Here is a 26,945-nt window from a genome sequence, read left to right as displayed (position 1 = left end):
AGAATGTGTGGTTTTGCCATAAGTTGGTCCAATCAATCGACTCTTGCCAAACCTCCTCTTACCATAACATTACCAGCAAAATTCTCTTTGTTTACAGAAATACTGTTGGCCACTGTGATGTAAAATCCACACAAAGTATCTCAGGATTTGAACCCAATCTTCTGGATCAGTGAGATAACAACAAAAAACATTTTTGGCATTCAACTGACAATCATCAGACAAAACTAAACTAATACCTGATGACTCTCAAATGGACTAGTGTCCCACCTAGGGTTGGTTCCTACCTTGCATCACATGCTGCTGGGATAGACTCCAACCTCATCACCTCACTACATTGGACAATGTTTTGTTATGTCACAAATGTTATTTGTTGAATAATGTAGTTTTACAGTATGTCACGCTGTTACATTATGTAATGTGTGAGCACTATGTAGTGCTATGTTATGAACTGGATTAAATCAATAGGAGTCTGCTTTTTAATTCAATTGGTTTTACTAAACAGCACCTTAAACATTTAATTCCTCTAATTGCCCTTTCTAATATTCATTAAAATAAAGACGTAACAATTCTTGATTGTTAAACTCATATACAGACAAGTCAGCTATCTTTTCTGGGAGAATGTATGTGCGAAGAGCAGATGCTGTGATCCTCATCTTGGTCAAGCCTGATAACTTCAGTCAACAGTTCTGAAAAGCCTACCACACATGAAGTAAGGGCACCACCTTGTGTCTGAAGCAAGAAGTACATGCACACAATTAAAAATCACAAATTTCCAGCAAAATTTGCATCTTATTATTTTTAAGCTGAAGAAAATACAAACAATTAAGGATTTTGAATTTTAGGAGGCAAGTTAATAAAATGAAGTATGTTCAAGAAGTAGGTTAAATTAGCAGCAGTAACTGAATATTAAGAAAGTGACTGGAACAAAAACCTGCAACCGCTGCTGGCCTCCAGTATTTGAGTTTAATACTCCTGGACCTACACTGTCACATTCTGCTTAATAAACGGCTTCCTTCAATGATGACCAGACTTCTGTTCTAGTTGCAACTTTAAAAGTTTGCCTTTAGGAAGACACTCACACTAAAATATATATGTTTAATAAGTGATTGGGTTTTTAGGGTACAGTAGAAATACAGATGAAGACTTAAAATATGTTAAGTCAATAAACACTGTTGTGGGACAAATACTTCACAATAAAGAAAATTACGACATAGACCTCCCCCAGACTTTGTCCAGTCCAGGCTGTACGTGTACAGTACTAAACACTGAAATAAAACACTGCTCAGTCTTGGTTACATCAGGTGTTTCATGAGACATACACATCTTATTTTTACTTTATAGAACATTAATACTATGCAAATATTTTAAATGGGGGAGAGGGGTAAAGAAACCAATTACATTAAATATCTGCTTAATACATCTCAAGAAAATGACAGAAATGTAAAACCAGGGTGAATAATTGAGAATAGTAAAATAGCTATTATATTCACAAAATGAAAAAAAAAAACAACTTTTTAACTTAAATATAAAATGTTCAGTATTAAATGAAGTGTCTGTCAGGTGAAATGGGACAGTATATGCATGTAGAGCAAGGCAGTTCCTTATAGCCACACCCTGTAAAACAGTGAATATTTAAGTGAATTAATTCAATGTCTTTCTTCTCAGAAACAGACTACAAAAATTATTCAAAGCTTGTCACCTTTGTTTAAAACTAAATATGTTCCTGACATACACTTCACAACTCTCAAATCAAACTAAAACAGCAAGCAATAGACTGCAGTTTTCTACCACCCGCATTAAAGGATGTGTCTGGAGGTTTAATTTCCTTTGGCTACATTCATCATTGTAGTAGAAGGTTCTGTTATCTGCAAGCTTTATTTATGATTATTTTGCCAGTGCAGACTGTTGCTGTGGATTTAAAAGCTTCAAGCATATATCTTCTAAAAGAACTAGTAAGGATAAGACAAAACAGGTTTTGGAATTGCACAGATCCGAAGCAAATGCTCTAAGTTGGCAGGGGAAGATAAATCACTTTCAGTTTTGTTTTAACTTTTTTAAGGAAAGGTTTTAAATGTGAAATGAATTAGGCATACAGGGTCTAGCTGATCTAAATTCACTGACAACTACTTCAGTATGTACTTAAAATTCAAGTTATGCAGATTAAAAATAAGAATACTAAGTAATGTACATCCTTTCTCTGTATTTTAAAATGACAACTGTAGCATTATACACAAGTCAGGAACCTACACTGAACTGGAGTAGCACTTCACTGCAGGCAATACTCATTCATAGGCAGTATATTTAGAGTCTCCAGGCTTTACAAGCATATCTTTGGGTCGAATAAGGAAAAACGGGATATTTGCAGAATCCCATACAGAAATGAAAAAATCATGCAATTGTATATGGAGTTATGAAGTAAGGATTGAATCTGGGCTACTGAAGCCGACAGCAGTGCTAACCATAGCAGCAATTAAGATACTTACATTCTGTTACGTGTTATTGTTTCACTCTTAAAAAACACCTATTAAGTACATAAGTACTTTATATCTAAAGAGGCATTACATGTATTTCTTTGACTCCTAGACATATGTTCAAAAGCAAGTTGTTCCCTAACCACACAAATATCACTAGGAATTGCTAAGCTGGGGCTTGGCAAGGCAACGGCCAATTGGTGTTCACTGATGCTGAGCTAAGCAGGTATTTGGGATTCATGTTTTAGGTGGCTTCATCTATGCTGTATACTGGTCACACTATTTTACTGACACAAAGTTGGTGAAAATTCATTCCACCAAAAAATGCCTTGCAATTATGTCATAAAATTAACTATGATATTTTAGGACTTGGATCAACACAATTTCCAATTGCTTTCCATGTCATCAACTGTGTTAATGTCCAGTTATTTGCAATGAATACACAATTGCTTTTAAAGCTAGCACCAGCTACCAAACAGGAAAAGAGTTACCTGAAATTACTATGCAGCTGGGACCAATATATTGCATTACTTAAAATATATATTCTGAATTATGCAGTGTAAGTTGGGATAATTTTAAGACAGACTTTAAAAGTATAAATATGCTTATTCTCACAGACATTACCCTGAGGTAAACCAAATCTGTTGTAGAGCAGTAATTCAGTTAAATGACTGGCTAACAGTACTTACCTCTCAAGTAGGAAAAAGTGCACAAATGATAAAAAATAGACCATTTTGATAATTTTGAGAGATTCTGAACTATCAAACAAACTGCATCAAAAAAGAACAATACAACATAATTCTGTGCAGAGCAACATACATTCAATTAAACAAACACTGGGAGAAAATACTCTTTCCTATTATAGCAGCAATACACATGGGAACAAGAGACGATTGATTCAAACCTACCAAGGGATACCAACTAAAAACCCAGAACATTTTGTTTTTTAAAACAGAGGAAGAGAAAATCTAACAATGAGATCAACAGATCAAAATGCTAGTACCTTGCCTTGCATTTAAAAAATAAAACTGTGATCCATCTTAATAGATTATGCCAGTTACAAAACAACCAGTCAAGAGCTGAAAATTCGAAATGAGTTTCATGATAAAATAGTTAGATCCTCATGGTATAGTAAGTCTTGAAAGAAAAATGATTCTGTGAATCAGAACTGAAAAATCATTAGCCCTCTTCTTTTCTGTAACAGTAAATGGACTAAGGAAGCAGACAGTGAAGTTCATAATACAGACATACTATACACAGCTATATGTATCTCAACCCCGAATCTGGATAGACCTTTCTCAGTTAAAGTAAGAAGATTCAGTTTTCAATGAAACATCTATGACCTAGCACACATTCTGGTGTGCTCATGAACACTAAAGGAATCTAAATGTGAAAACCAGGGACTCAGCCAACTACTAAGGATTATAAAGCAACTAACCCTGCAGGACGCATAACAATACATGGAAGCAGAGGCACCATCTGACACAGTCTAAATTACCACACTATCCGGGCAAAATAGAAATAAAATGGGTAAATTACAGGTAACTCAAACTCAGCTTCTTTTTATTTTCTTCTATATTATTAATGTGGGTTTACTTCAGAATTATTAAGAGCCCAGTATTTCAAAACCATGTATGGCCAACTGGCAAGTGTGTGGGGAAAACAAAAAAAAAAAAAATCAGTAACATGATTATGAAAAGCTGTGCTTCCTCGGATAGAGGAGATACAAAGTATGGAATAGAAACAGTTTAGTCATGTACTGAAGAACCAAAGGAGCTAAGGGTGCTCAAAATGCTGATCTCAGTGGAGAGAAATACCAGTGACTGCTGGACAAAGCTCTACAGTGTGCTCAGCACAAGCTGGCTGCACCATATATTCCACATGTCCATTGTGCAGATGTCCATATTCAAAGCGGAGGCGGAGTTCCCCAATCTTGGATTGAGGCAGGATGTCAGGGATCCACTCTATTACAAATGGTGTGGGGTCCTTCTGATCAGGAGTAGTGTTCCCTAAAGAGCACATAAAACAGTTGATAATTTAAGGATTTAAGGATATCAGAAACTATAACAACATCATTGCTTGTTCATTTAACTCACCAACTTTAAGAAATGTCTTCAGTTCTAGCGGTCGAATGGCGGGCTGCTTGTCAACTCGACCATAAGGATCTGTAATAGATTCAACCTGTACTTCTGGACAGCGGAACAATTCAAATGTGCCATCACGATTCTTAATGAAACTCTGAGTTACTTCTAAGGGCATCTGAGGCAAAGAATAAACAGAAAAATTAAAGTGATACAAGAACTCGACAAATTATGTACAATAATTTCTCTACCATTCTCAGACCACAGATTTCCAAAACAAAGTTGTTCAAAATTAGCATGTGTCCTTTAATGGTGAATACAAATCACTATTATTAATTACTTTATCATATTTTACATCTTTTGTATTTTTCCCCTACAAGCCTAATGTTTAGAGTAACTGTGCTTGCTGGTACACAACAAAAACTTTTCAGATAAGGCAGGTGTTTCTTTTCATACTGACTCTTCTAATATAAAACAAAGTTATGTGCTGCACTATATGGATACATAAACTTGGTAATGCCATGGGGACACGAGGCAGCACCATCAGGTCATTCCTGAAACAACACCAAGGAAGGAAGGATGATTAAAGATAGAATACTGTGTGCAAAATAAACCTACCGATAAAAAAAGTCTTGCATCTCATGCATCAGTTGGATTGGCTAGCCACTCATTTACCACAAAGTACAGCAGTAAAACACTTGCCTGTCACCTCCTATACTTCTCTTCAAATACAATATTTCATAATACTAAATAATAGTGAAAGCCTTGTCTAAACTAAGCTCCCAACTTCAAGTTCAATGGGTGCCCAACCTGGGATCCACTTCCCATTAAACATTTCAGACACTTTAGGGGCTAAGTCTTTACACTAAAAAGCCTGGAGCCATCCTGCTAGAATCCTGTCTATAAGCTCTAGATCCTCTTTCCATTCTATTCACCTTCTCTTTACTTTAAAACGGCAGTCAGATACCTTATTTTACCTATACATATAGCAGACATTCACATATAACATAGATGACACCTCTAGCAGTACAGGTGGGTAGACTGAGGATGTGTGGCTAATTTTAAGTTCCTTTTCAACTCTTGTCCTTTACCTAATTTGTGCCCCAAAGCTATTATTTCAAGGGTACTCATTTTAGACATTGGACTCAACACACTATGACTTGCTTCGTTCCTAATATCCAACACCATGCTTTAGCATACACTCCAATGTTAAATACTGTACACTTTGGCAGTCACATTCTGTAGAAGAAAGATTTCTGCAATATTCTTTGTGACTGATGATAGGCACTAGGTGCAGCTTGGGAAAGACCTATCAAAACTATATTCTTCTTTTTACTTTTTCTGTAGTTTTAATTTTTGCTGCATCCATGAGTAGATAATATATTGGAATTCTGTTTTCTCTTTTAAACATCCTGTGAGGATGTATGTGACTAATGTCACTTGTGATGGTTGGCCCAATCAAGGGAGGATGAGGAAACAAATGGTGAAACTTCAATGTGAAATATGCCAAGTATATGTGCTAGGTGCTCCCACAACCAATTGAATCTTCAATGCTCTCCAACCATTTTACATCTGAGATGCCAGGAGTGATCAACCCCCGTTTCAGAACAAGACTAAGAGGGGGAATACCAGAATACCTGGCCACCAAAGGCCACAAGCTAGAAACTTTGTACAATACAATGTTGTCACTCTGAGCTGAAGAGCTTTCCTGAAGCAATTTAAGGGCAACTAAATACTAAAGGATGCAGGATGAAGAACTAATTTAATTATTTGTTAGTAGGTACACATTTTTAGTCTTATGTGTCACAGTAGGAGATTAAAGAATAAAAAATGTGAGAGTAAAATAAGTATTTAAAATGTTTTCTTTTACTTGGACAAGACACACAGATACACTACCAGTGACCTAAAATAATCAGTTTAAGCAACATCTCACTATTTTAGTAAATGTATCAGGTACCAAATACAGCAGACCATTAAATGATAAAGACACCAGGAAGAAATTCTGTCAGGCCATTAGGTGTATTTATTTTGCATGTTGGCCAAAGTAGATAAAGTTAAAGTTAGTGATTTTAAAGTCATTAAAATAACAAAAAGAAAATTTGTCATATGGTTATAATTATCCATTGAAGTTGACGAGAATGCAAGCTACTTGCTGCTTGCTTGTTATGAAAGTATTTAAAGGTTTTAGTACAGAATAGACACAAGACAGATATGTCTATGAACAAACTATACTGATATCCACAAATACAATTAAATGGTCAAAAACTGTTTGGATTTTATTAGTCAGGATGTTCAATGACATAACACGATGTCTAGAAAACAGTTTTACTTCATTTAGAAAGTATTTTGTTGACAGCAGAATTTGTAAATTCAATGTAAATACAACATTTCCATATATTTAAATAATATCACATCACATAATTGAGAAGCCAAAGACCCTAAGAGCAAAAGGAGTGGTGGATGAGCTTAAACCAACCAAGCAAGTAAAAGGACGTTGAGATATCTGATACCTCAGCTCAGAAGTACTGTCAGACCTTTTTTTTAATGCACAAGTGTTCACTACTCCAATGACAGCTGCGAGCTTGTCTGTGGAATTCATTTTGCAACATCATATCAGCCCGACACATCAAAGATAAGTGGCAACATTCAGTCTTTATTTCTTCAGAAATTCAGAATTTTCTGAACTGATGCTTCAGTCTTAAGCAATAAAATGATTTCAATCATTTAATTTAGCAGAAATATAGTCAATGTGTTCTGTAGGGGTTTAACACACTTAACTGCAATGCCAACATTGCTAATCTACGGACTAACATGAAAAATTGGCCATTATTCACAAACTCTCTGGTCAGCAGTATATGTTGAAAAATCCCAAAAAAGTCAGTCTCTCTTATCAATATAGACAGAAGGACAAAACTTAACGATAGACTACAGATAATACTTTAGTTTATAGGAATGAAGAGAACAGACGTAAGAAGGTTTTATGTAGAGGCAGGACAAATCCTTTTAGAAAACAGGTGGAAACAGTGTGTGTATTCCTCTAGTGCTGGGTTACCAGGAGCCAACAGGAGTTTAAGCTGCGCATCTCTGGTGCCTGAAAGCCAGAACACCTTGACCAAGAAAAGGTAAAAAGCTATAGAAAGCCAACCACATCCACATAATCTCTGCAAAAGCATACAATGCAACTCAGTGGTAAACTACTGCTTTGTACCTTCGACTCCTCTGTCAAAGGCTAAGCCCACTGAAAACTGTGGAAAACTACTGTCTTGTAGTTAAACAGTTTAGCAAAAGGCTAGGGTCACTAGAAAAAACTTTAATTTCAGCAAGGATATACGGTCATAAAACCTGACACCAAACTGTAAGTCAAGACAGCAGATAGCAGCATTACAAATGTAATGGTGTTCCCTGTAGTTTAGACACACCCAGATTTCCCTACCAGCATGAAAGGTGGACTGGGGTACCAAAAAGAACACAGCTATGATTAAGGAAACAAGTGAAAGAGTAAAGTTAGCTTGGAGTGTATGGTCCATGATGGGTAAGTCAAGGACAGGAGCAGATGTACTTTGAATGCAGAAAACAAGGTGAAACTAAGTGAATTCTAGTTAGTTAGGGTATTACTTTAAATTAGTTTAAACAAACTGAATATTAGTAAAAACTGTTCCAATGTATCATTTTGTGAACACTCACCCTTAAATCATTTCCACAATAGTCCTTACATATAAATACAAGCCTCCTTTGTTGAATACCCTGATGACTAGTTAAATCAAGCACTCCTGTCTCAGATGCATGTTTATACAAATGATGCTAAACAAAGCAACCTGCCCAGAGCCTCTTCACACTCCACATTGACATTACAATTAAAAAAAAAATGCTCACGAAAGCTACTTCAAACCTAAAATGCACCTTTGCTCAATTTTTTCCCTACATCATTCTCTCTCTTTCCATTTTTTCTGTTTTCCCTTAAGAAAAGGAAGCATGTAATTGGCTAGTTAACCATTTACTTCATTATGACTTGTACAGAACAGAACAATTTGCAGTCTTCATTAATATGAACCAAACTGACCAACCAAAAAAAAATAATGTAAGCTTAAAATTGAAATTTGTTTAAAAATCTGCTTTTACAATAAGGGTAGGTCCAAGAGTGCATTGTTAAGGATTGTATTTAAGAAACAGAAGGCTGGGCTGCCTAGTTTACTAAAGAAGATACAAGCTAACCATTCAAAACATAAATATGCTGATCCTGTAAGGTATGTGCGAAAACAGACCTGTGAATTACCACAATACTGCACAGAGTCTGGTGTAATACAATAGCTAAATTAGTGAGAGGGAAAACAAAAAGTTCATTTATATTCTAATGTTACTTTTTGCCTTTGACTACAATTTATTAAACATGTATTCAATTTCACAGTTTTAACTGAGATGGTATGACCCATGCAGAAATGAGGGACAATGGTAGAAAATTCAGAGGAGTCACAGGCTCAGTTGATGGGACTGTGTTGGGAGGAACATGAGACAGAAGAGGTCTGGGGTGGAAGATGTGCTAAGATGGCAGAGATTCATCAAGGCAACTGACCCCTAGCAAAGGCATAGTACATAAGGCGAAAAAGACAATAACAACGAAGAAGAAGAAGTCAGCTGTGTGCAGAAGAAGGGCTACAGAAGGTGCATTTGGGAAATCTCTTGGCTGGCAGAAGGAAAAAAAGTGTTTAAAGAGACAGACACAGGAGATGAAAACTGTTAGGCAGGCAGGCAAACTAGGATACTTTCTGTTAATTTTACAGTTTGTCTTATTTCCAGTGTTGAAACCCCCTCGTGCATATGTTACTCATTAGGACCCATTATTTTTTATATATTTTGGTGTCTTTGGCATTATTCTGAGTATAAGATGGTACGAGAGGACTTGACCCCACTACACAGTATACAGTATTAACACTGAATAACTTGACAGTGTTAAACAGAATGTAAATAAACATATCAACAGAACAGTTTGCCAGATATCAAAATATAAGCAATTTTAAAAAATAACAATTCAGTAGGAATTACAGAAACCTAGTAATTAATAGATCAGTGTTAGATTTACACATTATAGAATTATTAACAATTAATACTACAATATATTTTTAATTGCCCAGAAAAGTGTGGAAGACATTTTTCATTGCGATTAGCTTTTACAGAATTCATTCAACATGCTTGTAAAATGCAAAATATCCTGACTGCATTTATACTACAATGTCTCTTGTCATTTTTAAAAGCCCTGTACCAACGAGGACAAAAGCACACGACACCTTTTTGTACCAATCTGAATCCTGTACTTGCAGCCACTTCTTGACTAATCTCATCTTCCCTGCCAATTTTGTACCCAAGGATAACATTTTTATTGGCTCCAAAGAATGAGAAATCTGAGTTTTATGACTGTTACGTTTAAAACATAAAACACCACATAATGCCTTTTAGAGGGCCAACTGTGAACGGACTTGGAAACAAAATGTTTTATGGCACTGCATTAACAAGTGTCATGTTGTAAATTAGCCACAGAATAAGTTGCAGTCATTTTTTGTAAATGTTTGTTCAGAAAGTGTTGCAAATTTTTGATACTGGTAAAAGTTTCGATCAAAGTGTGCTACAAACAGTTTATGGAGCTATGAAATTTTGGAACATAAAATGAGTGTTGTATATATTACAGGAATATACAGTATATACCAATCCATGACTTGGATTTGACTAATTAGGATTCACAATCATTTAACTTACCTCTGGAGTATCAAATATCTGCTTCACCTGCAAAATATTGGTGATATGCCACGTATATTTTGAAAATGTGCCTAGTGGTAGAGCATCTTTTCTAACAAATGCTGCAGCAGAAAAAACAGAATGAAGAAAAAACACATTTAGTCACAATTTGTTACATGCATATGCACAGAAAAACAAACAAAATGAAAACAAAATGAACTAAACAAATATTGCAGTCACTCAATATATTTAAACTCTTCTAAGTAAAATAGAATTCTGGCACCATGAGGGCATGAATTATGTTGAGTTAGCAGAACATTCAGACTATAGGATGGGATGGTTAATTAAAATAAACCTTAAAACATAATGAATTTTATATCACATACAAATAAAAAATTTAAAAAACAACAGTTTTTATATCACAACTTTCATACAGTAAAATATTTATTTAAAAAAAGCACAAACTTTAAATAAAAGCTTTCCAATATAAGGAAGCATTATTTGAAAAAAATAATGAACATGTGTTGCACTTGCACCTAATCTATGGATATCTACAACCTCCCCAAAATATAAGAAAAGCTTTTCCTGAGGTTAGACTTGAAGGTAACCTGAAATGACTTGTGGGTTCTAGCCATGTAATCACTCAGACAATTTAAAGGGGAATTCACAATTAGTACAAACTTTCCTGACAGTGTTACAGACTTCTGAGAAAACATATTAAAATCCCATAAGGCAGCAATAACCTGGCAAACTTTTTGGGGGTGCTAAAGTTAGCTGATAAATTTAACCTGATACAGCTGAAGACCTGACAAATAATAACATATATTGGGCAAAAGTACCTAAGCATCATTCATTTTGATACAAAATACCTTGTTTTTGCGAGTGTGTAGATTTTGCCATTCTTTCTGCAAAGTTGCAGCTCCCCAAGCCAACATATAACTGATTTTTTCCTTAACACTGTGGTGTCTTTATTTACACAAGTAACTACTCTTAATAGTTAATATAATTAGTATGTTATCTAAGAATATTCATAACTGGTAACAAGATATGTATATAAAATATATTAAATACATTTTATCACTGTGCCCCTTATACAACAAATATGTCTGTGCATTTCAGCTTGACAGTCACTCATACATGGAAACATGTTTTACCATTAAGCTAACACCTGCATATTGATGTATTTTCAAAACTGTATATAGTTTTTAATTATGAGTAAGACAAGATGTCAATGGAGTTATCAGTGTCAACGGATGTACTTTGCAAATGTGTTTCACTGACTTCATACTAACCACATACTATACCCCTTTCATTCTATGCTGCAACCAACTGACAGATACAGGTATTTGCTAATTAATAATGTTTTGTAGTTATTTGCTTGTAACTGTTGTACAGTGTGATTACATTTCTTTGTTTTAAAAAACACATGTACACATGTGATGAGCCTTAAATTACTAAAATATGTCCATCTGATAAATAAATATTCTATTCAACTTGGGTCTTATTTGTCTACCTTAATAGGGATTATGATGTTTTGCAATAGACATGGCAGTTGAATGCACAGTTTGTTCAATAATACAGTAGTATAAAAGCGAGGTTTAATTAATAGAAGGAGGAGGCAATCTATTAGCTATATTTCACACTATATTTATAATTGTAAGAAAAAAAGTGAGTACAGTTTCCCCCAAAAACTTGTAGTCTTGTTTGATTTTTGCTTTAATGGAGTCAAGCTTGCAAGAAAAACTGACCGCTACTCCAGATATTCAATTAAGAGTTACTTAACTTTTGGACAGAGCTATTCAATTACAATTACAGTTGGGCCAGACACTTTCAGCAGCGGTAAGCAGCAGGTAACAATAATTTTAAATCAACACAAATGAATGTATTTAAAAACTAGTAATGTTTATTGATTGTTTCCCTTTTATATTAGGTCTCATCTGGCACAGGCACATCAAAAATGTATTAAAAAAACAACAAAAACGCTATAACTGAACAGAATCTGAGGTAGTAACAATACTTTTTTTCCACTAATGAAATAAAAGGAAATTAACATTTTGCTCATATCTGACCCGGGTAGTACATAAAACCAAAAAAAGTACACAGTATTAGCAATAACATTTGTTTCCCTTCTGAAATATGAGATCCTCCCCCAATTTAAATGGGTGGTTATGACAGGCAAGGGATTTCTTTTTTCATAGAACTTAAACTATTGCATTCACACAGTTTTAATCACTCATATGACAGAGGTTATGTTTGCATTACACAACAAAGCCTTTCCTGTTGAAATAGTTTCCCCGCCCCCAGAAACAGAACTACCTGAGTAAATGTTTAAGAGCAAGGCACCATGTATGGCGTGAAAGTTGATTGGTATATCTGTTTTAATGATTTGTCTTTAAAATGTCTTTGTACAGATTTCTTGGGTGTCAAGTAATGAATTTTTAATTATAATTATTACTATTTATTTATTTTACTAAATCTTATTTTCCATGTTTCTTTGTTGATGAATTCCTGTTGAAGAATTTATTGGTAACAGAACATATAGTGCGCACACCAAAACAACTGAAGTAACAACTAACAAAGTGACATTTTTGATACCATTTTAACAAAGTTCACTGTCCACCATCAATCATAGAGCAGCCTGGTAAAATTACTTAAAATGCAGCCTTCTTCACATCACTGTGCAAGATGAAACACTGGGCAGACGACTGCTCATACATGTTTACTGACGGACAGGCCAATATTTTGCATGGAGGATGTGTTAAATCAAAACAGAAGCAGTATGCAAAGATGTGCAAACACAAGGAGATTTGTGACAACATCACCTTAGTGTGCCACACCAAATCAGAAGAAACAACTGTATTCCACAAGGCACAGATACATTCATAACAGGGAACCTAGATAGACAGATAGACATTTTGTTATGTTACAGCCTTATTCCAAATGGATTAAATTCATTTTTTTCCTCAGAATTCTACACACAGCACCCCATACAACATGAAAAAAGTTTACTTGAGGTTTTTGCAAATTTATTAAAAATAAAAAAACTGAGAAATCACATGTACATAAGTATTGACAGCCTTTGCTCAATACTTTGTCGATGCACCTTTGGCAGCAATTACAGCCTCAATTCTTTTTGAATATGATGCAACAAGCTTGGCACACCTATCCTTGGCCAGTTTTGCCCATTCCTCTTTGCAGCACCTCTCGAACTTCATCAGGTTGAATGGGAAGCGTCGGTGCACAGCCATTTTAAGATCTCTCCAGAGATGTTCAATCGGATTAAAGTCTGGGTTCTGGCTGGGCCACTCAAGGACATTAACAGAGTTGTCCTGAAGCCACTCCTTTGATATCTTGGCTGTGTGCTTAGGGTCGTTGTCCTGCTGAAAGATGAACCGTCGCCCCATTCTGAGGTCAAGAGCGCTCTGGAGTAGGTTTTCATCCAGGATGTCCCTGTACATTGCTGCAGTCATCTTTCCCTTTATCCTGACTAGTCTCCCAGTTCCTGCTGCTGAAAAACATCCCCACAGCATGATGCTGCCACCACCATGCTTCACTGTAGGGATGGTATTGGCCTGGTGATGAGTGGTGCCTGGTTTCCTCCAAACGTGACACCTGGCATTCACACCAAAGAGTTCAATCTTTGTCTCATCAGACCAGAGAATTTTATTTCTAATGGTCTGAGAGTCCTTCAGGTGCCTTTTGGCAAACTCCAGGCAGGCTGCCATGTGCCTTTTACTAAGGAGTGTCTTCCGTCTGGCCACTCTACCATGCAGGCCTGATAGGTGGATTGCTGCAGAGATAGTTGTCCTTCTGGAAGGTTCTCCTCTCTACACAGAGCACGTCATGAGCTCTGACAGAGTGATCATCGGGTTCTTGGTCACCTCCCTGATTAAGGCCCTTCTCCCCCGATCGCTCAGTTTAGATGGCCGGCCAGCTCTAGGAAGAGTCCCGGTGGTTTAGAACTTCTTCCACTTACGGATGATGGAGGCCACTGGGCACATTGGGACCTTCAAAGCAGCAGAAACTTTTCTGTATCCTTCCCCAGATTTGAGCCTCGAGACAATCCTGTCTCAGAGGTCTACAGACAATTCCTTTGACTTCATGCTTGGTTTGTGCTCTGACATGAACTGTCAACTGTGGGACCTTATATAGACAGGTGTGTGCCTTTCCAAATCATGTCCAATCAACTGAATTTACCACAGGTGGACTCCAATTAAGTTGCAGAAACATCTCAAGGATGATCAGGGGAAACAGGAGGCACCTGAGCTCAATTTTGAGCTTCATGGCAAAGGCTGTGAATACTTATGTACATGTGATTTCTCAATTTTTTTATTTGTAATAAATTTGCAAAAACCTCAAGTAAACTTTTTTCACATTGTCATTATGGGGTGTAGTGTGTAGAATTCTGAGGAAAAAAATGAATTTAATTAATTTTGGAATAAGGCGGTAACATAACAAAATGTGGAAAAAGTGATGCACTGTGAATACTTTCCGGATGCACTGTAGATCGATAGATCGATAGACACTTTATTAATCTCAATAGGAAATTCACATGAGTGGGGACATCTTGATTTAATACAACTACTGGAAGCTCTGCAATACCAGGATCAGGCCTTCGTCCAATGATGTGAACGTCACACAGCAGGACCAGAATTCCCAAATATCTGCTTAATATTGAAAAGACAACCTCAGACGAGAAAGTCAATGAGATATCAAACTGACCGGAATAAGACCGCATATATAACTGCAAGCCAGTAAACACCAAGATGCAAGATTAATGGGCAGAGGAATTTCAAATGTTTTGCATGCCTACCTTTTGTTTTGATGACCTGTTGCGTCATATTCAGTACTTCGTTCATTATTCTGGCACAAGCGTAACCACCATTGTTGAAATTCACCATTTGGAATTTACGACCATCCCGTCAGCAGCTCCATGTACTTAGAAATATTTTCCCACGCACGTCTCCACGTCTGACTTGATTTTCACATTAATGCCTCTCCAGAAAATGCAAGGGGGAGCCCTACCGACACACATGTTAACGGCACATCCGCTTAACAATAAAAAAAAAAAAATGGCCTTTTGCATCTGTTACAATATAATTAGTTAACACTAGAATTACCAGAGCCTACGAAAAAACTCGTAAATGCGTCCCACCTTAAATCGCTTCTTAAAATCGTTCACAGCTCTCCACCAGCGTCTTTTGTCATCTAAATGCGCTGATAAAAATCAGGCTGCAAAGCAGCCGGCTATTCCATCCCCCCACCGACTTAGAACGTGCACAAACTTCTCCCAGATCATGCCTTGATTGATTTTCTGGGAGTAAAGTGGAATTTTAGAGTGGAAATAATAGATCGCATTTCATGTCTGTTCTGTTTCTACAGTAATCTGTGTAAACACATTTTTAAAACAGAAACGTCTTTTATATTCTACTAGTAGATGACAAAATGTAGGCATAAACTATATAATGTATGAAGCCTGAAGTATCACACAAATACTTTCACAAAAGCTACAAATCTAACACAGCAATTGCACTTTTATTTAAAAATATAACTGCAGAAACAAAAAGCCGCCTTAACATGCGACATTGACACCTGTTTATTATGACTGCCCCCATAGTGCAATAGAATCAGCCGCCAACTGGGAATCAAAACGTTGTGAGTTCGATCCTGCACCACTCCGTTTTGAGAAGTAAACTGCTCTTAGTCTTACTATTTTAGAATAAAAACATACATTTGATTTCAGTCTGTAACAGCTGGTGTACTTGTGATGATACTTGTAAAGGTTAGCTTTGTTTTTTTAGTCAGTTTTATTATCCCAGCCACGTTCACGAGCCCAAACACACCCCACCCCCGCATCTGATACTGCTGTTTTCACATAGACGCGCTGTAACAGAGGTAAACTCAGCTCCTTCTACATCGGAGCAAGAATGCACATACCATTGCTTGCATACTAAAGTGTCAGCAGGCACTTTTCGTGGCATTACACACAGTTTTGAGCATGCCCTCTGCACACTACTTGCGACTTTAGGCTTTAGGAAGTAAGTAAATAAATAAAGGTAAGTCATGGGGGGATGGAATAGCCGGCTACTTGCAGCTTTTCTTTTATCAGCACATTTAGATTAACAAAAGACGCTGGCGGAGAGGTGAGAATGGTTTTAAGAAGCGATTTAAGGAGGGACGGATTTACGAGTTTTTTCGTAGGCTCTGGTAATTCTAGTGTTAAACGTTTCACTGATTTCACTCGCAACTGGCGAACTAAGTAGAAAAGGTAATCATCAAAGCCTATTTTTGGTTATATTTGAGACAATTTTAGTTGCTGTCTGGAGCCCTGGTAGGACCACGGGCTGGGCCACTTGGAGGTTGCATAGGCCTACTTTAGGACATAATTGTTCTGTGTTATAATAGAGGACTTAAAGGTTTGCCGAAATATCCTACAAAACAATGGGAGTTTACCACAAAATGGGGTGGGAGGAGACATCAGTTCGAAAACCTAAGCACATCTGGGTTATAATCAGATTTAAGCACAAGATAAAACATGCACAATATCCACTGGAATCTAGCTCAACTTCAGAGGAGTCCAATAATACAACTCTGATATGCATGAAGTACTAGTCTGGTCTTTGGAACCTTACAGGGACACCTCTAAAACCACCTCCAAAAAAACCAAAGTACTTATTGAACAAGAATAACACAAGTTTGCTTCAGCGGCAAGGAATGTTATATGGCCTATTGCTTTTCAAACAAATGGGTGGACTCCCTGTGTACAGATGAGCTTCCTTCCAGAAGAGGGGTGGATCTTACTGTCACTGACAGTTGCACCAAATGACAAAGATAAAGCCTTGCTGCCAGAACAAGTAGAAAGAATTTTGTGATAAGCTTAAAAGAGCTAAAAAGACGATATACTCTGATGTTCTATCTCCACAGTGTACCATGAAAGATAAGATTGAGTAGATCTGAGGATTTACTGTGAGGGGAAAACCATGGCATACGATAAAGGGGTAAATTCTTTTTTGTTTTGAGACATTAGGGAATCTTTTGGAACTAATGAAATATATACCTTCAGAACATGTTGCATTTGAGCAACACTGACACTTGGTTAGATGAGGATGTTTAAAGTATGGATGGGGTAGGAAATTTAGCACAGGGAAAGTTAAAATGTTAATTTCTGGAACTATATAGTAATATTGAAAAAAAAAATGATCACCTATTATTATTAGTTTAGGACAAAGTGAACACTATCCCATTTTGCTAAACCTTCAGTGGGTATAAGACCTTTTAAGAACACAGGCTTAACAAGACTGCAAAAAGCCAGCGGCAACCATATATCACCCCCAACATACATTCCAAAAAAAAAATAACTCTGAAGTACTACAAACAGTTTGTCAGCTGGTTCTCAGTGCTTTTGTGTAACGCATTCAAATCAACAAAAAGAATTGTAACCTCTATGCAAAATACGTGACATACTGTATTAAAAAGAGAGATGCTGTATGAAGTGAGGCGCATTTGGGAGTTCATGAGTAGATTATTGCTTTGATGTGGCATATGGTGTGGCACACAATGGAAGTGGCTATGAAGAGTAATGCAGTGTGAAGTGAGTTTCCCCATCTTCACTGATAACTCTGCAAAGTCCAACCTACTAAGAGATTTGTAAGATGGCACCAGTGCTTGTGGTCAACCAATCAGTATAATTCATCACCTGATACTCACCCATAATAAGTCCAAGTTGAAAAAAAAGAACATAAACTGGATTAGGACCTAAAAAAAGGATAGTCATGACTCGATTTACATTGTCCTGACTAACGATGTTGCACTTTAATGACAGAGCTTACAAAGAGATACAATAAATGAAAACTAATAGCATTGAAACGCTAACATCAATATTGGTATTAATGAATTATTACTACTCTATTTCAATAATTATGAATTTATGTGATGTATGTATAATGCTAATGTTAGGTTAGGGTAGGTTATGTCAGGTCAGGTGTATACTTACATCAATGGCAACAAATTACAAGGCATGTCCCTGTGTGTTGCTGCTGCATAGCTTGTTTTTTGCTGTGCATAGAAAGCAATGATGCATGCAGTATCCAAAGTCAGTGCAGCAAAAATATCATCAGACATGAAGGCACATTTCTGCCTCCTTAATATATGTCAACACGATAAAAAACAAAATCGGCTAATAATGCACTGGTTGGAACCATATGCGGCATTAAGCGAGACACGGCTATACTAGGAACTACCCTAATAGGAGCTAAAACATGGCCCCAACTTCCTGCAATGAGAATGCTCCAAAAGTTCTTGGTTTCCTAAAATGTCTCTGATTCTTGTAAAATGTTAATGCGGTTGGAAAGCCCCTAAAGATGAGCTGACACATCTGCAAAGACTCTTATAGACAAAAGTCCTCAAAAATGCATTACTTTGTAGTTATAAGTGCAAGCTGAGATTTGAGCCAAATGTACAGTAACATTAAGCATGCACTGGATCTGTAATTGTGACAACACCTAACTTTACTGACTAGGAGCATATGCTTTTCCATTCTCATTGTTGAGGAAGCTGAAAATCTATTTGTAACAGGAAAAGTGTCTATCCTTTTTGGAACAAGAAAGAACTTTCTTTGCGCCAAAAAAGCTAATCTCCACAGACCCTTGGATGCCCTGATTTAGCTATAAGATCTATTCCTCCAAAGTGTGTGCTTGTCACTTGCCCCATTTTGAGAAGGCTAAGAAAGGAATGACAGTGTCTTGACTACACTGTTCCTACACTAGACAACAGGTAACAGGAAAATATGGAATCAGTAACAGACTGGAAATGCATTGCATTAGTGCTGGAAATATTAAAAATGAAAGAACTAGAGTTATAAGTAACAGCATATAAATACAACTTTGCTGAATACTGAGAAAGTACACAGTAAGTCATACACTGTATGTTATTTAGAGAGGCAAACAAGTGAAAAGGTAGAGGAGTTTTTCATTTAAACTGGAAAGAATTTAAATACAACCTTGCTTCAAACAAGAAGGTAAAGCCAAATCTTTTTGGGGATATTTTTTAAAACAGAAAGCTGCAAGGATAAAGGCATGACACTGGGAGCATAATTACAGAATGCTGAAAAAGTGTCAATATGCTATTACAATACCAAAAAACCAAACCTTTTGATAGAATTATTACAGTAACATAGTGCTTAAATTACCCAAATGCATTTTGGAAAATTCCTGCAAACAGAGGGGTAAAGGAACAGGGCTTTACAGTAATCAGTCACTGGTGTAACCTACTATGTCAAAATGCCAATATTCTGTAATAATCAAGACAAAATACAGAACTTATTAAAACATTAGGATCTAGAAATCATAATACAATGGGTTTCAGTACAGTGACACAGAATGTACTCAAAAAGTAATACTATTAAATTTTAGTAAAGCGACTTTTGAGTAGATGCTTTAAAGTCTTCAAAAACAAACCGGAGTCCACTTTAAAGTATAAAAAGTAGTGTTGCTAGGGTTATACTTTTTAGCAATTAAAGTTGTAATATCTAATGTGTCATTGTCTTTTTGAGTACCTATTGTGGTGAAAATATTATACACCTTATCCAAATTAACAAAGTAAACATACCTTAACATTTTGCAAAGTAACAAAGTATCTTGAGGTCCTTGGTGTGTATATAAAATGCTCAAAAAAATTAAAGGAACACTTTGAAAACACATCAGATCTCAATAGGAAAAAAAATCATGCTGAATATCTATAATGATATGGACTGGGTAATGTGTTAGAAATGAAAGGATGCCACATTGCTTGATGGAAATGAAAATTATCAACCTACAGAGGGCTGAATTCAAAGACACCCCGAAAATCAAAGTGAAAAAATGATGTGGCAGGCTAGTCCATTTTGCCAAAATTTCATTGCATCAACTCAAAATCATACTCAGTAGTTTGTATGGCCCCCCCAACGTGCTAGTATGCATGTTTGACAGTTTGTTGGGGATGGATGGGGGTTTCATGCTCCTAATGAGATGACGGATGGTGTCCTGGGAGATCTCCTCCCAGATCTGTACCAGGGCATCACTGAGCTCCTGGACAGTCTGAGGTGCAATCTGGAGGCGTCAGATGGATCGAAACATAATGTCCCAGAGGTGTTCTATTGGATTTAGGTCAGGCGAGCGTGGGGGCCAGTCATTGGTATCAATTCCTTCATCATCCTGGAACTGTCTGCATACTCTCACCACATGAGGCCGGGCATTGCCGTGCACCAGGAGGAACCCAGGACACACTGCACCAGCACAGGGTCTGACAATGGGTCCAAGGATTTCATCCCAATACCTAATGGCAGTCAAGGTGCCATCATCTAGCCTGTAGAGGTCTGTGCGTCCCTCCATGGATATGCTTCCCCAAACCATCACTGATCCACCACCAAACCAGTCATGCTGAACAATGTTACAGGCAGCATAACATCAGGGTGAACCTGCTCACATATGGGAAAAGCACAGGGCGCCAGTGGAGGACCTGCCAATTCTGGTATTCTATGGCAAATGCCAATCGAGGTCCACGGTGCTGGGCAGTGAGCACAGGGCCCACTTGAGGACATCAGACCCTCAGGAAGTCTGTTTCTGATTGTTTGGTCTGAGACATTCACACTAGTGGCCTGCTGGAGGTCATTTTGCAGGGCTCTGGCAGTGCTCATCCTTTTCCTCCATGCCCAAAGGAGCAGATACTGGTCCTTTTGATTGGTTAAGGACCTTCTATGGTCCTGTCCAGCTCTCCTACAGCAACTGCCTCCATGCCCTTGAGACTATGCTGGGAGACGCAGAAAACCTTCTGGCAATGGCACGTATTGATGCTCCATCCTGGAGAAGCTGGACTACCTGTGCAACCTCTGTCGGGTCCAGGTATCACCTCATGCTAACTACCAGTAGTGACACTGACCGTAGCCAAATGCAAAACTAATGAGAAAACAGTCAGAAAAGATGAGGAGGGAAAAATGTCAGTGGCCTCCACCTGTTAAACCATTCCTGTTTTGGGGGTTGTCTCAAGGTTGCCCCCTCTAGTGCACCTGTTGTTAATTTCAATAACACCAAAGTAGCTGAAACTGATTAACAACCCCCTCTGCTACCTAACTGACCAGCTCAATAGCTCAGAGGTTTCATTGACTTGATGCTATACTCTGATTAAAAAGTGTTCCTGTAATTTTTTTAAGAGTATAATAACCACCTAATATCGTTAAGACTTTTAGGTTTCATTTTCAAAAAAAAAAAAGCTTAGGAAAAGAAAGAATCCAGGGGATTCCAGGTAAGGTCCTTGGTTTTCTAGTAATATTTATTGATCATGGAAAATTCTTAGTGGATTAGTAAAGAATTTGGAAAGAAATGGGCAAGAGAAGTCTAAAACATATAGACAAATTATTCAACATGACAAATAAATGTGACCAAAAGTTAAAAGTAATTAGGATTGGTCTTTTTATTTATTTAACATTTATCTGTTAAAGTACAGTACTACTTCTTAAACCATCCTTTCATTCAGTTGACCTGCTTTATTTCAGTGAGTGTAACCTGCCAACTCCACAGTAGATGTACCTTTAATATACTGTAGATATTTAATTTTAGCAACATGTAGTGGAAACACATATTACAAATTTAGTGTTTTTATTTGAAAACATTTATTTAAGTAAGATCTCAAATTTATATTGCTTTACCTATCTTCATCTTTTTCGGTGGTTTTGCAGCCTCCTCTTTCAAATACTTACAGCTTGGTTCTTACATTTTCTCACAACAAACATCATTAGCAGATTTGTTTGTCTCATTCTGCAATTTTTCTACATACATTTTTCAAATATCCTTAATCTCTGCTACTAGCAATCATAAGGCTCATTCAGCATTTTTCAAGCTATTCAACCTACTACATGTGTTTGGTTTTTTGCATCTGCTTTGCAGTCTTGCACACATTTCTCTTTACTTCTTCACCTCTTCATCTCACTTGTAATACCTCATCTTTTGGCTTCTTGAGCTCTCACAACTCCTTTTAGTGTTACTCAGTGACATGTTAAATACCATTACTATTATTATTTTACAACTGAAATAATCATCAAATGTACGACAGAATTTCTTCATTTTGCTAAAAGAACCTTTATCAGGCAGTTTTTAAAACACTCTATATGAAAGAAACTGGATAATGTTAACAATTATATAATACAAGTTGACACTCATATAAATTTATAGCTCACCCGTGGTAGAATTGGGCAGTCTTTTTTTCCTGCTTCCAGAAGATATTCTTTGCTGGAGGGCTTCAAAAAAGCTCTGTGGAATATGAAACACCAGGGGTTCTGGTTTTCCTAAGAGGGTAGTATACATTTTTATAAATAGTTTATCCAGTTTTCCTTTGGCTGCTTTATAGAATTAATCTGTTCATTTTTTTTGCACTACTCTTTAGTACAATGCAAAGATATCTTACCATCAAACTGGAAATGCATGGTCTGGTGGATTCTCTCTGTAACACTAGAAAGCCACTGATGGAATGGCAGAGTGATATGGGATTCATCCACTGTTTGGCTACTTCCTATAAGAAAATACACCTACACAATGAAAATGGCCAGTGTTACATGTTGAAAATACTACAGACAACTTAAACATTTGGAAAAGCTGTTTGTCAATGAATTCATAATCTAATGTAAAATGTTTATGTTACAGTTTTATTCAGAAATGAGCATTATGCATTTAGCAATTTTTTTCTTGTTTTAGTTTTAATCAATGATTTCTTACATGTAATAAACAATGTACACCTAATAAAACATGCAAAATCTAATTTTAAAAGATACTGAAGCAAGGGCACTTATTTACCCAACAATTACATTACAGAGCAAGGATGTTAATAATTGCCGAAAGCAACTTATCACTGTCAGTTTATCACTAAATATATCCTCTCTTCAGATTTTAAAGTTAAAATGGACACCTTTTTTGTTTTTTCCTAAATGAAAGAGAATGCTAGTGTGAGTTTCACCTAATTATGGGTGTTTTGTTGTCAGCAGTCATAGACACACCATTACTGGCTCAGTTCTCATACCAACACATCTCTTGGTACAGCAGTGCCAGCAATGGCTGCGAAAACAGCAAAAGCTAGCCATTCGGCTTTTTCTTTCACCTTCTTGACCTAATCACGTACAGCTGACAAACTGTTTGCTATCTTCCATAACAAAATGCGATGCATACACTAGTAACTAGTACATTCATTTTTTCAGTTTTAATACCATGAGTCATCTCTCAAATATATTTTTATTGTTGGTGATGCAGACAACTTGTGCACAAAGTATATGCATGCTATTTCACTTTTACTTATGAATGTAAACCATCAAGGTAGACAAATGCGATCAGAGTAAAAAATCGGAATTGAGCAATGAAGGTTTTGATTTGAACGCAGTGATAGTGTGCTGTATTATAGCATTTGTCAAGTTGTGCTTCTGTGTATGGGAAGAAATCACTGCTCATGTTGCACTTGTACAAAATGCCATACTATGGCCCTATGGATGGGACTCTAGTCCATCAAAAAAGCAGTCAAATGTTAAAGTAAAATGTAAATTTTTGGCTATAAAAAGGATAAAGAAAAAATACATCTAGGCAAACCTATTAACTGTAATTCAAAACATTTCAGTGACATGATATAAACAAAACGTATGGAATATGCACATATTTTAAATGCGAAAACTCACCTTGTCTCTTCAGCACTGAAGAGAAAGCATTTTTTTTAGAAGTCGACTTTCTTAGATTGGTGTTTACCCCCTCTTGTCCAGAAAGAGCATGACTGCTTGCTGTAATCAAAAAAATGAAAATATGTTTATACTGTACACCTGTATTAATATAAAACACTGTACACCGCACTTAAATTAAGCATTTTATTAGAAATAACATGAATATTCATTTTAAAATGACATTTTAAAATGTATTTTCTGGTTACTTTGCTAAAACAATTACTTGAGCAGTAATTTTATAAATAATAAAGCAAAATCTAGGGCTTTGTGCCTTTACAGTTATCTTTAGAGAAAAATGGCTAGAATCTAGAGACTGACTGAAATTTTATTCATTTATTTTGTTTTGTTTACCCCTAACCCTGAAAATTAGCTGGAACCTTAACTACTACACACTTCTGGGTAGGTCAAGGATGCTTATACTTGGTAAAAATGCATACATGGCAGAGAAAGTTTAATCTACAACTAATTCTGTCATTGATTATTAGTTACAATTACCAATGTACAGTTGATTTGCGAAGGGAAATAAGTCAGCCTACTAGGCTTCTAATTAGTAACTGTTACAGTTTGAAATACACAGCGAAGTACAGAGAACCTACCTGCACCTCAGCCAACCTAAAATTCAATTAGTAGGATTAGGTCTTTAAACAGGAATATCTGTTATGAACCAGATCAGAAAGGGCTATCTAAAGAAGGGTGAATCTGCAATATACAAAACAGTAATATCTCATGAAATGTACAATTTTGCTCATTCTTTATTATTTTTTTTCAAACACAATCATAAAAGTGCAGATTTAAATGTAGATTATTGAAAGTTACTATTAAAGTAAATATAATTACACATTTTCATATTCTGAATAAATTAATCACTCTCTTGCACTCTTAATCTGGAGCCCAGCCACTCTTATTCCTGCCAAGGAACTCTCTCCTCACTTCATCCAGGCTATAGAGTAGGAGAGTTTAAAACCCACGCCACCTCCCAATGGAGGCAGTCTGTCATGGGACCTCCCTAGACACCCCTGGATATCCACAGTACTTACAAGGCCATGCTTGTAAGTCAGTTTATGAGCGGTCTTTCTTAACAGGACCAAAAGGTCATACTCTTTCAGCACAGGGAGCACCCACTACAACCTGACAGGCCTTATTCTTAAACGGACAATATAGTCCTACTGCTCCTACTCTTGACATGCTCTTTGTTGTCATGTTCTCCCACACTGCATAACCTTCCTACAGCTTTGCTTTCAAAACTGTAATTGAATCCAGACTGTTCACCAACCTCTTTGACATAAGTCTCAGTGCCTCTTTGTGTAACTGGATATCTCAGACCCCAGCACATACAGACTGATAAGCACACCTCCTCCACACTAATCCTAAACTCTGGCACCCCTCAGGGCAGTGCACTAAGACCCCTGCTATACTCTATGTCCGTCCATGACTGTATGGCCAGAAAAAGTTCCAATACTTTCAAATATTTTCTGAGAATTTCTCCATTATAAGCTTTATCACAGACAATGACGTGACAGTCTACCAAGAGAAGATTAGTCCCCTATCAGAGTGGTGCAATAACTTCTCTCTGTTTATAAGCAAGAATAAGGAGATGTTCATTGGTTTCAGGAAGCCGGGGGTAATGATCATATTTGAACTGAACACACTACAGAAGTTATCAAGCTGAACAGAACACACCACAGTGGTCATCCAGATGGTCCATCAGCAGGTGTACTTTCTCAAACTTTGTTGAAGGCCATAATGTCTTCAGATGCACACACTAACTTTTTTGTCCATCCTAACAAGCTGCATGGTGCAGAGGGTGTTAAAAGCAGCACAGATAATCACTGGCACATGAATACTCTGCAGGGCATATTTGCTAAGCACCAGTGTTAATTTTTTTTAATAAAAACTTGGAAGAAAACTACTCATCAACGACATTTTTTCTATGATGAAAACATAACAAAAACTAAATAAAAATGTGCCTTTAATGAGGAAAACTAAAACAAATGTTTTTAAAATCATAGTTGATGAAAAATAAAGAAAATGTTACAAACAGACAACTAGATAATGAGCGATGTGAAGCTTTTTGCACATCTCTGTCAAACATGACACAGCATGTATATAGCGGTGCAATATATAAAACTTGTATGCACTTTTGTAATTGGATAACACTAGTTTGGATGCCATTAGGAAATCAACCAGACACTCCTCTACAGGGAGTGCAGAATTATTAGGCAAGTTGTATTTTTGAGGATTAATTTTAATATGGAACAAACACAGTGCTATCAGTCAATCCAAAATGTTAATAAACCTGAAACCTGAATGTTTCACAACGGAAATGTGAGTGTGAACATCATCAGGGGAATACATATGTGCGCACAATTATTAGGCAACTATTAGTGTGCAGATTTATTATGCAACTAAAGGAAAAATGAAAATTTTCCCATCTCACTTGTTTATTTTCATCTGTTATAGTGAGAATAATAAACAAACACCTCAAAATTTACAAATAAACATCTCTGACATTTCAAAAAAAATAAATCAATCAATCAATGACCAATATAGCCACCCTTCTTTCCAATAACAGTCATAAGCCTTTCCATTCATGGAGTCTGTCAGTTTCTTGATCTGTTGACGATCAGCTTTTTGTGGAGCAGTGACTACAGCCTCCCAGACACTCTTCAGAGAGGTGTATTGTTTTTCTCCCCCGTAAATCTAGCGTTTAAGAAGTGCCCACAAGTTCTCGATAGGGTTTAGGTCAGACGAGGAAGGGGGGCCATGTCATTATTCCTTAATCTTTAAGGCCTTTACTGGCTGGCCACGCAGTGGAGAACTTCGATGCAAGTGATGGAGCATTGGCCTGCATAAAAATCATGGTCTTTTTCCTGTATCACTGTTTGAAGAAAGTGTCTTCGAAAAACTGGCAGTAGGTTTGGGAGTTGATTTTGAGTTCAT

At 36.7% G+C, this 26,945-nt stretch overlaps 1 protein-coding gene across 2 annotated transcripts in view; it reads right to left on the bottom strand.

Annotated features, from left to right (window-relative positions):
• Window positions 1–1,078: 1,078 nt before the first annotated feature.
• Window positions 1,079–26,945, bottom strand: part of c11h2orf42 (chromosome 11 C2orf42 homolog) — a 45,367-nt gene continuing 19,500 nt past the window's right edge. For both annotated transcript variants that reach the window (XM_039768452.1, XM_039768453.1), the window contains exons 4-9: window positions 23,967–24,065; window positions 22,715–22,819; window positions 22,488–22,595; window positions 10,301–10,401; window positions 4,568–4,730; window positions 1,079–4,480 (exon numbers count right to left, since the gene is read on the bottom strand). In XM_039768452.1, the coding sequence (XP_039624386.1) occupies window positions 4,272–4,480; window positions 4,568–4,730; window positions 10,301–10,401; window positions 22,488–22,595; window positions 22,715–22,819; window positions 23,967–24,065 (785 nt within the window). In that variant the 3' untranslated portion in view covers window positions 1,079–4,271. The remainder of the gene's footprint in view (window positions 4,481–4,567; window positions 4,731–10,300; window positions 10,402–22,487; window positions 22,596–22,714; window positions 22,820–23,966; window positions 24,066–26,945) is intronic.

The sequence above is a fragment of the Polypterus senegalus genome, chromosome 11 (genome assembly GCF_016835505.1).
Source record: "Polypterus senegalus isolate Bchr_013 chromosome 11, ASM1683550v1, whole genome shotgun sequence".
In the NCBI taxonomy this organism is placed as follows: Eukaryota; Metazoa; Chordata; class Cladistia; order Polypteriformes; family Polypteridae; genus Polypterus; species Polypterus senegalus.
This window is presented reverse-complemented; position numbering and strand designations above follow the sequence as displayed.